This window comes from Candoia aspera, chromosome 2 (genome assembly GCF_035149785.1).
Source record: "Candoia aspera isolate rCanAsp1 chromosome 2, rCanAsp1.hap2, whole genome shotgun sequence".
NCBI classification, from domain to species: Eukaryota; Metazoa; Chordata; class Lepidosauria; order Squamata; family Boidae; genus Candoia; species Candoia aspera.
This window is the reverse complement of record NC_086154.1, coordinates 163954969-163968999: the sequence shown is the minus strand read 5'-3', so window position 1 is coordinate 163968999 and position 14031 is coordinate 163954969. Positions and strand designations below refer to the sequence as shown.

Below are 14031 nucleotides of genomic sequence, written 5' to 3'. Positions count from 1 at the left end.
GTACAACTCAGTGTCCTAATTAACTCTGTATCTCAAAAGTAAATCTGATACAGAATTTAAATCAACTTGGATACCATTTTGGATTATAATGCTATATATGGCCTTGTACCATATCTGAAATGTGGGTTTCTCTTAACATAAAGCCTAATATTCTTGCAGTAAAGATCTGTTAAATCAGTAGATCTTCAGTAGCTTGGATAGAATTTACTGTAACTTTTAATCTTATGGTTTACAGTATACTGTGATGACTACTGCAGTAGATATTTATATATTGTTTGGATGTTAACAACCTGTAGTTTTCAAAATATATTTGGTTAAAACTAATTAATGAAACATTGAAAATTGTAACCTAACTATGGTGCTTCTAAATTTCCTATTTATTCACTTCATCTATTTCTCTCATATTTTCTTTTTTCAAAAATGTTTAATAAAAATGTAATAATAAAAAGTAATGAGCTACCAGGAGAGACTTTGGTTTCTATTAATTTTGCTTGTTTGCTCTGAGGCATAGTTTCTAGTGATTTGCTAGAATGATACTCTAGCTTAACTCAAAATATGCCTGTGTCCGCACACGGCCTGATTTCTATCGCAGCAGTGTATCTCCTTCAGCTGTGGACTGCCAGAGGCTGCTAAGGCGACACCCACGGCCCTTGTAGACAACTCGGACTGTATCTGAGCAAAGGGGGCAGGACTGCAGATTCAACTGATGCGCGCAGCCCAATGTAACGAGAAGGCGGGATTTCCGCTGTCACGTTCCTCCAGTAGAATTCTAGGGGCAACTTCCCTTCTCTCCTGGCCCTTATTAGAGATGCTGCTCGTGCTGAGTTAAGAGAAAAGGCTGGTGAAGGGAGAGATGTTGCCGGGTCAATGAACAATCAGAGTATCATTTGCCAGAGGAATGCAGAAAACTAGCATGAAAAGGCCCCAGTTGGGGGAGGGGGAGTTGTCCTGAATAAACACAGAAGAAGTAGGTTGCAACAGCCCGAATTAATTTGCAGCTCATAAATATATCTAGGATTTATCTGAGCTGAGCTATTCTCCCAAAGGCTCTTTCAAATACGTGTTTGCTTCCAAGCATGCTACCTTTGTTTTTCATGATTGAGTGGTTCCTTACGTGCTTTAGGAGTTAGTGCAGGGAAACACGAAGGAAACAAAACGTAACAGATGGACTGACACTTGTTGTTACATTGATTTGCTTAACAATGCAACCCTTGTGCAGTTACATGGGACAGTTACATGGTGCTTCTGCATTGGGCTGTTTTTTAAGAGCTCCTTCTGTAGAAGTAATTTTTAGCACAGTTATAAATATACCTCCTCTTAACTTGCGAGATATACTGGATGCAGCGTGGAGATGTAAGAATCACCCTCTGATAACAAATCATGCCTTGGTTGCTTGGAAAACACGCTGCAGTTCTTTTGTTTGGAGTGGGGGGAAGAGTTGAAGTACTGTATGTTCTTCCAAACTTCTACCACTGGTCGGTCTTGAAAGGCTGGGCTTCTCCTGCTCCGTTACTGTATCAACTGTGGCACACATTTCCTCTTTGGGGAAAGAGGAAAAGAGCTCCAACTGAAGTAGTCTTGTGGTTTCTCTAGCTAATCTCAGCGCAAGCAACTTTCTTCAGAATTGTGCAGGGCTGCAAGGTGATGATATCTCAGGCATGTTGATTCAATGATGAGCTAAGATGTATAGGTGAGATTACAGAATCAGAACTTTGATATCCTTCTTCATGATTTTCTACACATAACTCTCAGGTCTAGAACAATCAAATGATGGTGGGGTTTATATAAGCAGGATGCCAAAATGTATATGATTTACTTTTATTCATTTATATTTCAAATATAGTCACTGCCCATCTCACTCAGAAAGACTCTTTTAGCTTAGCCTGTCCTGTGAACGCAGACATTAACACTTTATTAAAGGTGGTTTATGGCTTAGATGTGCAAATTCAGCCAGTCTATGTCCTGAGATAGTCACCATACTTGAAGAGAGGCCTTGATCCATCCATGCCCAGTCCAACTGCATCCTTCAAGCCCCTCCCCCCCAACTTTTATTTTGGCCCTCCACGTGCACCATCTAAATATCCCTGGGGTTCAGCAATTTTGGCAGAAGCTCCAATGTCTGGCTGCTAAAGATTGCAAGCTAGAACCCAGCCAGGGTATTTGATTTACATGCCTTATTTCAGTGTTAATTTTGTTTCATGAATCATTTTGGGAAAAATGATCCATGTCACCATGTTCCATGCAAGTGACTGTAGCATTACTGCAATTATTTTGAGTGAGATATTCCTAAGAATTTTGTGCGTTGTACCATTGTAGGGGGAGACAGATTCTAGTTCATGTGTTAAACTGCTTCTGAATATGTAGGTTCTGTTTTAATATCACAGCTAATACAGGGGTTGGAATTGCTTATTAAATGAGAAAAATGTTTTTCTAATTCCAGCGTTCTTTCAATAGCGGTCCACTGAGTATCTCTGAACAAGCAGAGCCTGAAGGCATGCTGGCTATTTCCTTCTTTCATGTAAGTTTTTCTAATGCCTCGGTCATGGAACAAGCTAAGCTGTAATATAGTTTCTTTGGTTTTGGCGTAGCATTTTGAGTGAACCCAATCAATAGTGGGTAACTTAATAGTTAAACTCAAGCGACGGCTTAAGCTGTTGCATGGACCTGGTGATATGATTCAGCCTATGAGCCGGCAAATGTACAAGGTTTAGGGACCAGCTTTGATTCCAAAGTGCTTTGTTGAGATTGCAAAATGCCGCAGGTGCCAAGTTGAGCAGGCAAAAGCTCCCAATGTATCTGCCTGTCTGGGGAAAAGGAAAGGCACATTACCAGTATTAGACGCTTTATCTTGCTTTTCTTCTTTCTTTCGGAGGATTTTTTCCTGGTCTGGAGAAAAATATAAAAGCCCAAGCAGATCTCCTTCAATTTGGCTGAAGTAACTGATCGATAAATCACCTGCCGCCATAGAAGAGTGATCAGTTCAGCACGGCGATTCCGAATCGGCCAAACAGGCGTTTTCAGGGGTTGGGACGACCAGTGTGGGTGAGGCTGAGGAGTTGTGGCGGGAGAGAACAAAGGGTCCTTCTCCTCTGAGTCGGGCGGAAAGCAGGGCGGCGGGGAAATGGCGCCCGGCTGGGGAAATCTCTACTCTCGACACGTAACCTCCCCTCCGGCACCCTCGCACTCTGATTCGGTGCCTGCGCTGGAGGTCGGGCCTCGTCATTATCATACCGGGCTGTATAAAGGACAGAGTAGCGGAGCCCTTCCTTCTCACCTCCTCGCTGCACTGCGGAGCTGAGTAAGGTCAGGATCCCTTGGGTAAGCGCTCGCTTTTACGGGGAGAGCCCCTGGTATCGCAACTTTCCCTGGCAACGGACGTGACGGGGCGGCTTACCGGCGCCCGAGAGACGCCAGCGAAGAGCGCGGTGGCGAGGGGGGACTGGCCGGGCACCGTCCCGTCCCTCCAACACCCGGGCTTGGCGAGGCTGTGGGCCGGGTGGGAGGACCGTTTGCAGGCTGTAGTCGTGCCAGGCGAGGCTGAACTGCAGAGCAACCTTGTATTGCTCGGGGTGGGAGCAACAGCCGAGGACCCAGGATGCTCAACTCCGCGGCGCGTGCTCGGCTCCCGTGAGCGGGCAGGGTGGGAACAAAGTTTCGAGGAGCGCTTGCGGGCGGGGGAAAAGTCTTCCAGAAAGGCAGCTGCTCGCCAGACTCCCGCAGGTGTGGAAGGAGTCGCAGGCCGCCCGCGATTCCGTAACACGGTGGTTTTAATTTCTCTTCCGCAAGGCTTTTTGCCTCCCGTTTGCCCGGGGTAAGGCGGCGCTGCTCTGCCTGAAGGAAAAAAGTTTTCGAGGGAGAGGATAAGAAAAGTGTTTTAGTGTGGGCGCTCAGCGGCTCGCAATAGTTCAGAGCCTGTAGAGAATGTTGAGGGTTGGGGCGGGCGGGGAGAGTTGAAGTTTTTGGAACCGGTGATTAAGCTCGCGTCCTCTTTCTCTAGGAACGCGTTTTCCAGAGGCAATGGTGGTGAAAATTGGCATCAACGGGTGAGTTCGAGGGGGCGGACGTGCAGCGAGTCCGCCTATGCATGGCAGGGAGCGCGGGGGGAGGGGCGAGGGGCAGCCCTTGCAACGGAGCACTTGAATAACTTCCCGGCCAATGGGAGTATTTGGCTTCGGGATGCCTTGTGCTGCTGTCCAGTCTGCGCTTTTTGCAGATCTTGGGGGATTGCAGCAGGAGAGTCCAGCCCAGCATTCCTTTCCTTTACAAGGACATCTAGAAGTCATCCTGACCCACCCACCTCCCCTTTCCAGCAGCTGTTCACTCAAACAGGATCTGCTTGTGTCCTCCTTGGCACTTTTTCTCCCTTAATCAAGTGGCATCCTGTAGAGGTTTAAGGTTGCCCTCCGGGCTTTTTATTTCCATGCGCTCTCTGGGACAGCAAAAGCACATGGAGCAGGCTTGTGGCCATGATGGGTGCAGGAAGCCAGAGATGATTCATTTCCTTGAACATTATGTGCTGAGTCATTCCCATCAGAAAGCTACAATACTTCTCTGATCTTCTCCCTCACTTTTATTGCTGTATTTTTGCCTTCTGGTATCTTTGCATCCTGCAAACTCAGAGCATCTTGTAACATCTGCTGGGAGGATTGTGTATCCTTCAGTCTGAAGGGCCTGTTAAGAATGTGACCTTCTTACTCTACTTGGAGGCTGAAAACTGTAACTAGATAACTCCGCCTCAGTGTCTGAGAGGACTGGCTCTAAAGTTAGTGCCTGACCTTTTAGTAGCAGGATGGGGGTGTAAAAGAGGGAAGTTTCATGCAGTGTTGCCTAGGAAAGAGGCAAATGAACAGATGCAACTTGAGAGAATCTCTGCCTAAGTGATACCATGGTCAGTGTGAGGACTGATAGTGAAATATCAGGAACTTGTTTTCAGGGCTTACTGGCAGGATGTATGCTTTCTCTGTAGAGAGTTCTGGGTGTGATCCCTGAAAGCTCTGTAGTCTTGGATTTCAGAGATAGGAAACCCTGAAGCATTCTTACTAGTTGGATAAGTCATACAGACTTTCTATAAGGCAGCTTTGTGCAGCTGTAAATGCTTCAATTCCCATTTACTCTCTTGGTAGTGCTGAGAATGTGTGAAACACTAACTTTTCAAAAAACACTTGTCCTGCAAAGATTTTAAAGCAGTCTTTCTGACTTGAGAGGGAAATCCTTCTCAGACAGCAACCTACATGATAACTTCAAGATGTGGTAATGCTGCATTATTTTGGAGAGGAGGAAAGATGGATTTCTGAGGAGGATGACTGCAAAAGGTTTGGGGGGAGGGGAGTTGTTCAGTTTCCTGCAGGGATGCTCTTTGTTTCAAATACAAAGCCGCCACGTGGTCCCCTAAAGCCATATGCTGTTTTAGGGCTCTGAAGTATGTCTCTAATGGGCAGAGTCCCAGCCCTGCCCTCTTCCATTTTCTCATTGGCCCCTTACCTCTACAGAGAAACTGATAGGGATTTTCTGAGCTGTAGCCTACCAGTCTTTATTCTGGTATTGGTAGATGGTTGCTCTACATTAATAGCATCCCTAACATAAGCCCAGTGAGTGACTCCTGTTGGATTCTGTGGTTTGCTAAGAGTAGGGAATAGGAGTAGAACAAATCAAATGTGGAATGCAAGTTGTGTGTTTCAATGACAGTTACACAGTATGTCGCTAAAGGGATGTTTTGCTACCATTTAAAATACCGGAGAAAAGGCTCAAATAGACATTCAGTGTTAAGACAAAGTCCACCCTGAATAAATTTGCTTTGCCCAGAACTAGATCAGGTTCTATGGCCTAAACTAGAAATAGGTGCAGGTGTCTTAAGTGTTTTGGAGTACAAATTCCATCCTCATTTTGCATAGCCACTGCTAAGAAATTGTTAATTTTCTGTAGGGCACTAAGTAATTTGTCTCTAAGCTCTTCCTAATATTTGCTACTTAATATTTATATGCCACCCGACTCCCAGCAATTCTGGGTAGTTACTACAGTCTGTTTCTTTTCCTATCCAAGGAGTTGGTCTCTGATGATTTCTCAAACTGCTTTTCTTCTGTCCCCTGCATGTTGAGCCAAGTTAGTTCTCTTAACCAATTCTGGAGATAACAGTTGCTTTTATATATTTCTTCCTCTAGATTTGGCCGTATTGGCCGTCTGGTCACCAGAGCAGCAGTCAGCTGTGATAAGGTCCAAGTTGTGGCTATCAATGACCCCTTCATTGATCTGAACTACATGGTAATAACCCACAGTTGTTCTTTGTGAAGCTTGAGTTTGTCTGCTTTTTAAGGCAAAGCCATGTTACACCTTATCATAGGAACATTCATATGCCAACAAATAACACTGCCCTCCAATATTTTTAGAAAAGTATGTCAGTAAGCTACATTTATAAATTAAAAGAAAGGTTTGGCATCTCTAGACAAGGATGCTTTCACATTTTCTTAAATATAAAACCCTGATGGAAGACACCATCCTGAGCAGCGTGCGGCTAAAGTAGTCATGTTGTCTCTGTGTAAATGGTGCTAGAAAACAATCTGCAAAGGGACAGTTAGGCACAAAGTTACTGCATAGAGAAAAACTATCTTTCCAGCGTTTTGTGGACAAAATATTGGGTAAAAACAGTTTGTGGTATTACTTCAGTACTTCACATTTCTTCCAACATCAGGATTGGTTTTGTTCATTCAACTTTCTTACTTTTTGTGGGTATGGGCCCTTTGCGGGTTAAAGGGAAGTTTCCCCATGAAGGTTGAGTTAATGTTGGGCATCTTAATTGCAGGTGTACATGTTTAAGTATGACTCCACTCATGGCCGTTTCCATGGCACAGTCAACGCTGAGAATGGAAAACTTGTCATCAATGGACATGCCATCACTGTTTTCCAAGAGTGAGTAACGTCCCCTCCATTCTGGCTGTCCTTACTTGTATAGTCTACTACTTGCTTGCAGAGACTAAGCTGATCCTTCTCTGTTTTTTTCTTGCCAGGCGTGATCCTGCAAACATCAAGTGGGGTGAGGCCGGTGCAGAATATGTTGTGGAATCAACTGGTGTATTCACCACCACAGAGAAAGCTAGTGTGGGTATCTGTAGGACTTTCTGCTGTAAAGAGGAGTACAACTGTTCTGGTATTGATGGGAAATTTGGATCTGGATTCATAGCTGTTTTGTATTTTTTTTTTTTTAAGAGTTAAATGTGATATGTACATATGCTCAAATCACCTATCTTCTGGGAAGGAAGTAGATTCAATGATGGAGTACTGTGGTGGAGCAAAATATCTTTTGGCATTTGGACATAGACAACTTTAAACCTAAAATATTTATAGCCAGCCTCATCCATGTGGCTGTGACCTATCAAACATTGCCATCATACTATGGGAGAAATCCAGAGAAAAGAGTCTACATAGCAGCATGTTGAATAGATTCTTCTTAAGACTGTTGTTTACTGTCCAGTCATATATTACTTGTATTCTTGAATAGGAGGTAAAATTTTGTTACCCTTTTCCCTTATAGGCTCACTTGAAGGGTGGTGCTAAACGTGTTGTAATATCTGCTCCATCAGCTGATGCTCCCATGTTTGTGATGGGTGTCAATCATGAGAAATATGACAAGTCTTTGAAAGTCGTCAGGTGACTATGTGGGGGAAGCAAACCAGTGCTGCCAGGATAACATGGGGTCCCAAGTGTCTTCTAGAAGGGCTCAGAATGGTATATGTTAATCCATTGGGTGCCTCTTTCCTTTATTTTTCAGCAATGCTTCTTGCACTACCAACTGCCTGGCACCACTGGCCAAGGTCATCCATGACAACTATGGCATTGTGGAAGGTCTTATGGTAGGTGAATTGCATAGGCCTTCTGTTTCTCCAATGCTTAAAAGCATTCAGAATTGTGTTGCATAATGGTGGAATGCTAAACAGGAGAGGTGACTGTGTATGCAAATACTTTCTGTGATACTTGCAATATGCATTCAGTTTTGTGTGGTAAAAATGGTCTGTTCTGCCTCTTTGATTCCAGACCACAGTTCATGCCATCACAGCCACGCAGAAGACTGTGGATGGTCCCTCCGGGAAGATGTGGAGAGATGGCAGAGGAGCTGCTCAGAATATCATCCCAGCATCCACAGGTGCAGCCAAGGCTGTGGGCAAAGTCATTCCTGAGCTGAATGGGTAAGCCTTCCTGGGCCCAAAGAGACGGTGATTGAGGCATCGGCTAAAACAATGAGTATGTATATCTTAACCTGGGTCTTCTCATACACTCACAGGAAACTCACAGGAATGGCTTTCCGTGTCCCAACTCCAAATGTTTCTGTTGTGGACTTAACATGCCGCTTAGAGAAACCAGTGAGTATTCTACACTTCTTCTGAGCCTACTTTTCTGGTAGTACAGGATTGGAGTGCAGAAATCTAGAGAATCCCTATATGGCAGCAAAGGGATACAGAAAACTAGTGTAAGGGTTGTCCTGTGGTTTGCAGATCTAATAGTCTTCACTTTTCACTCTATAGCTTCATGGGAATTTATTCAAACTGCCAGATTTGGGGGGAAAGGCTGCTCTAAGTTTATTACGATGAAGTTCTTTATAACTTTTAAGTTAGGGGCAGGGAACTTACAGTCCTCAAGATCTGGAGCATGTTTTTTGCCAAGGCTGTTTGAGTAGTAGCAGATGCGGGTGAGAATGAATTGACCATAAACTTGCTGCACAATAGGAAATCGGGGCAGAGTTCACTTACCTTATACTTCTCTCTCCCTCACTTGCTTTCTAGGCCAAGTATGATGATATTAAGAAAGTTGTGAAGGCAGCTGCTGATGGCCCAATGAAGGGTATTCTGGGATACACAGAGGACCAGGTAAACTGAATTTCTTTGACCATAGAAAAACGACTTAGGTCCATTGGAGCACTTCGCAGCAATTGTTGCAATGTGGTTGTAATACCTAAAAGCTATTGCCAAATTTCTAGACATGGCTGTATGTAGCCATAAGATGTGCTTTCTGTTGTTTGTCTGCCTTCAACAGGTGAAACGTGGCTATTATCTGGTACGGCCAACCATTCATCCTAGGCGTGCTTGATTTGGCTCATAAATGTACATGGAGGCTTAAGTCCAAGGCTTCCCCCTTCAATGCTTATCTTAATGTATTGTGAGATCTCCTTCTGCTTCTCCTCCAGGTGGTCTCCTGTGACTTCAATGGTGATTCCCACTCTTCCATCTTTGATGCAGCTGCTGGCATTGCTCTCAATGATCATTTTGTCAAGCTGGTCTCCTGGTAAGAGATGGAAGGGGCTAGATGATTGCTGTCAGTTGGCTTGCTGGATTTGGGAAGGGGTGGAGGCACAGCATCTAGTGTTCAGCAGGACAGCAGAAGCAGGAGTATGTGGTGGCAAGCAGTGGCTTCATCCTGCTCTTTCTGCTACTGCTGTTTCTCCCAAAGGAGACTGAAAGAAGCCCTCCTTTCTTTCCTAGGTATGACAACGAATATGGATACAGCAAGCGAGTGGTAGACTTGTTGGTTCATATGGCATCTAAGGAGTAAAGACTGTACCGTTTTCTTTTTCTTACAACTTGGCTCTGTATTTTGCAGTTAGAGGCACTTTGTTCCATCTGCCTCTGAGGAAGTAGAGAGGCTGGAAGAAACGTGAATGTTTCAGTAACATCTCCCCTCTTAATAAAGTCATCACTGTCTCAAACACTTTCGTCCCTTGTGTGGTAATATTGGGGATGGGGATGTAAATGTAAAAGGGGGCTTTCCAAAGGTTAAGATCTGGCTTACATTTTACAGTGCTCCCCACAACACATTTGCAGGCCCCAGGGTAGAGCTGCCACATGAAAATGCCCTCCTTTACCTAGTAGGCAGTATATGAAGAATCCTTTTTTTAATCCTGGGCTCTGGCTTCGTTAAGGAAATACGCTTGGCACAGGCCTTTGTTTCCTGTTTCAAAAAGTACTACATCACTTCTAGAATCTATTTCAAAAAGCATTGCTTTTCGACTTGCATAAATTGGCCCAATATTTTTCTGTAGCTTCCTCTAGAATATGTGAATAGTTTTGAGCTCCTGCTCTGGAAATTAGCTATATGCTGAGTTTAAGCAATCACAGCCAGCAGTAGCCTATGTACTAAACAAATACTTGGAACTTGTGCAGGCTTGTTCCTTCCGCAATCCTTGATTGCTCTGCATGAATAGGTTTTACTGCAGTACCCCTAGCTCAACCAATTTTTAATATTTTTTCCACTTCCCACTCTGGACTGAAATAAGGATATATTGGATGACGAACTTCCCATCCCAGCAGAAATGGGTGGAATCAGGAAATGCAAATGCTACCCATGTTATATGTACTTTGGCAAGCTGAAACAGCTATGCTCCCCTGCAGCAGTGGATTTAATGCTACATACATCTTCCTGTGCAAACATGGATGCCACATTTTGTGGAGAAGAATCCTTGTGAGGAAAGATGGTGTGCAAGGAAAATTTTCTACTCAAGAGGTCCCTTTGAGGGGCGTGGGCATCCAGAGGAGGGCTGCAACACTGGTGGGTGATGAGAAGGGCCTCAACTCTCCTAGCTGTGCCCCTGGCCCCAACTCCTGCCCAGGTGCATGGCAAAGCTGCTGGTATGGGTTAGTTAATATTTCTGCAGCTGCCACCTGTTGTTTTGGAGGAAGGATGTACAGGTGGTCCTCAGTTAATGACCACAATGGGGGCTGGAATTTTGGTTGCTAAATGAAGCAGTCATTAAGTGAATCTGACCCAATTTTACAAACTTTTTTGCAGCAGTTAAGTGAATCACCACGGGTGTCAAGCAAACCATGCGGTCATTAAGTGAACGATGCAGTTCCACATTGATTTTGCTTGCCAGAAGCTGGCCAGCAGGTTGAAAATGGTGACCATGTGACGCAATGGTCATAAATGCAAACTGGTTGCCAAGCGCCCAAATCGTGATCACATGACTGCAGGGATGCTGCAATAGTCATAAGTGTGAGAACCAATCTTAAGTAATTTTTTTCAACACCATTGTAAGTCTGAACTGTTACTAAATGAATGGTTGTTAAGTGAGGACTACCTGTACTTCAACTTGGTTTCCCCAGCTACCTCTCACTAAGTGAGAGAGGCTGTCACAGCCTGCACAACCTCCTGCAAACTGAGCATGATGGTTATGATGGTGACAATAAGGATGAACAAAGACATCCAACTCTGAAATGTCCCCTGCCTATCTGGAGTTCCTTCATACACCAGAAAGGAATTACAATGTGACTGTTTGGAATCTGGAACTAAAAACAAAGGTTTGTTACGTATTCATGATTTTTTTTTAATCCATTCAACTGTGTCTGATTCTCGGGAGACTGCCTGGACAAGTCCCTGCGGTTTTCTTGGCAAGGTTTTTTGGAAGTGGTTTGCCATTGCCTCCTCCCTAGGGCTGAGAGAGGGACTGGCCCGAGGTCACCCAGCTGGCTTTGTGCGGGACTAGAACTAGTTTGTAGCCTGATGCCTTAACCGCTACACCAAACTGGCTCTTATTTATGAATAAATGAATATAAATTTGCTGTCACAGACTGTCAACATTGTAAGATCATGAAAGTGTCAGTTTTAAAGTTCTTCCATGAGTGTAACATTCTAAATGGGAGGACTAAAGTGGTGGCAGAATGTACGATGTTGAATGCATTCTAATGCAGAATGTACAGTAGTTGTCCTGGAGGTCATCTCTAAGTTGTCTGCCAAGATGGGAAGAAAAACAGCATCTGTCTCACTACGCCTGGCACGTGCCTTCGAGTCAGTGTCGACTCCTGGTGACTGCCTGGACATGTCCCTGCAGTTTTCTTGGAACTCATAGGCTCCCAGTTTCTACCTTGGTGCCTTTAACCGCTACACCAAACTGGCTCTCAACTGAATCTTTACACTAATTTAAATACAAGGGGTGGTGAAAGAGGAGTTATGGTCTTGATTCAATTTCCCCCAAAGGACATGGGCTTAGTGAATCTTCTGTAAGTGTGCTGTTGACCCTTCCAGAAGAGCTGAAGGTAAAATATTGTGACTGATATAAAAGCTTTCCTGTGTGTTGGGCACAAAATGTCGGTGAGGTATTTGGCTGCTGAGAATGCTCTCCTTAGGACGCCTAAATTATAGGGTTTTGTAGTAAAGCCTAGGTCAAGAATCCACTGTTTTATTTCAAACAAAGCTTTTTCATAGCCAAGGAAGATCAAGATAGTGTGGAAAATCCACAGAATCTTAAATCAGACTTTATTTCAATTAGCCGTGGGGGAGGAAATTTAATTTAGAAAATCCAAGAAATGATGGCTTTTAGAGGAGATTAGTTTGAGCCAGTATCTCAGACAGCAGAATCAGAGATACTGGCTGTAATGAAGAGAAGCCTGTTTCTAATCCATTTTTTAAAAAAACATAATTTTTATTAAAGAAGTTTTAGAAAGAAAGAGGCTTCCAATCTTAACAGCAATTATAAGTACATTTATATTTTACCCTCTCTAAGGTTATATCATAATTTCCTTCTTTCCATAATCTACCCTTTCTAATCATCAAATCCATAAATCACCAGTTCATTTTTTTTCTTTTTTCAGCAAAAAATCCATAAAGGGTTTCCAGTCACTAATAAATGTAATTGTCAATCTTTAAGCAAACAAATTAATTTTGCCATTTCTGCTAGTCCTGCCATCTTTACCAACCATTCATCCATTGTGGATATTTCAGAGTCTTTCCAAGCCTCTTTCTAGTCCTAATAAAGGATTGAGTCATGACTAAAAGACTTTTTTTTTTGTTTCAGTGAAGGATGATTATATTTCATTGTAATCATAAATAATCTACATAAGCAACTCATTCATAAGTTGGAAGTTGCAACATCAGGCCTTCAATCCACTACATCTTCTGTTTTAAAGTAATATATGTAATTATCGAACATAACTACTTTAGGATATCTGAAGATTTTAGCCATGGCTGTGATGTGCCTACTATCATTGAGGTTAACTTTTTTTTTTTTTTGCTTTTGTCCTTTTTTATCAACCATGGCAGCCCTTATGCTCTCCTGCTGGTCTTTAGCTGGAATTTTATCTAGCTTATGATTTGTTGAGGATTAAATCTCTAACCATTTCTATCAGCAAAAAACTTAAAATGGTAAATGCCTTGGCTTATCCTATCACCCTTCCCTCCCATCCTATCCCCTGCTTATAAGGTAATGCAGTTGTGTTGAAGTGTAAGTAGGCAATAAATGCCATATAAATAGCTCTAGCGTGCATCTGCCCCCTTGGAAAAGGAACATAATAAAGCAGTATGCAAATACGGGTATTAAATTAACTGGTTAGAAATAAATGGCTGCCCATTTGGGAGACAGGAAAGTTATCAACCACAAAACCATTGAAGCCTATGAAACCAGCACAGTTTGGGATTAAATTTAAGCACAGAAATCTATTGGCATTCCTTTAACTTCAGCTGAAAACCCACTAGATGGCTCTCCAAGGCAATAAAACTTGCTTTAACAGGGGGCAGTAATTGCAAGTCTGGTGGATCCAGCTTTCCTGTCCTTTTTCTGCTTTCTGCAAAACAGATATATCCCCACCCCCACCCAGTAAACAGGGGAAAGGCACATCATTTATACCCCAGAACAAGGTTTTGCCTCTAACAATAGTGTTTTCCAACCCAGTGAATGTTGCAGCAGCATGTTGAATGTGTGAAGGTCAGCGTGAGTTTTGACTGGAAGTGGAAGAAACATGGAGCAGTGATGGCTGCAAAAACAAACCTGCAGGCTCATCTTAGAACATTTTTTTTACCTGCATTTACACCCTGAAGCAACAGGGCGCTACTTGTGACATACTTGCTATTGTAAAGTAAAGATCGGCAGAGTATATGTTGGAACCCTACAACAGCAGATTCTATTGCTTTTAAGAAACACCACAAGAGCTTGTAGTAGATGCATCAGAAGATTTTAAATGAACTTGGATGTGTGAACTGAACTAGTTTTGTTTTGTTTTTTAATTATTGAAATGCCAGAGAAGAACAGTGATTCTCAGTGAAGATTACCTATTGTGA

General features: G+C 43.3%; 1 protein-coding gene across 1 annotated transcript; it reads left to right on the top strand.

The window, feature by feature from the left end:
• The first annotated feature begins 3278 nt into the window (after positions 1–3278).
• On the top strand, positions 3279–9691 carry GAPDH (glyceraldehyde-3-phosphate dehydrogenase). Its single transcript, XM_063294698.1, has 12 exons — positions 3279–3318; positions 3998–4043; positions 6159–6258; positions 6797–6903; positions 7002–7092; positions 7526–7641; positions 7763–7844; positions 8026–8177; positions 8273–8351; positions 8772–8855; positions 9173–9270; positions 9468–9691. Exons 2-12 carry the CDS (start codon positions 4018–4020, stop codon positions 9535–9537), a joined length of 1005 nt encoding a protein of 334 aa, XP_063150768.1. The 5' UTR covers positions 3279–3318; positions 3998–4017; the 3' UTR covers positions 9538–9691.
• Positions 9692–14031: the final 4340 nt, after the last annotated feature.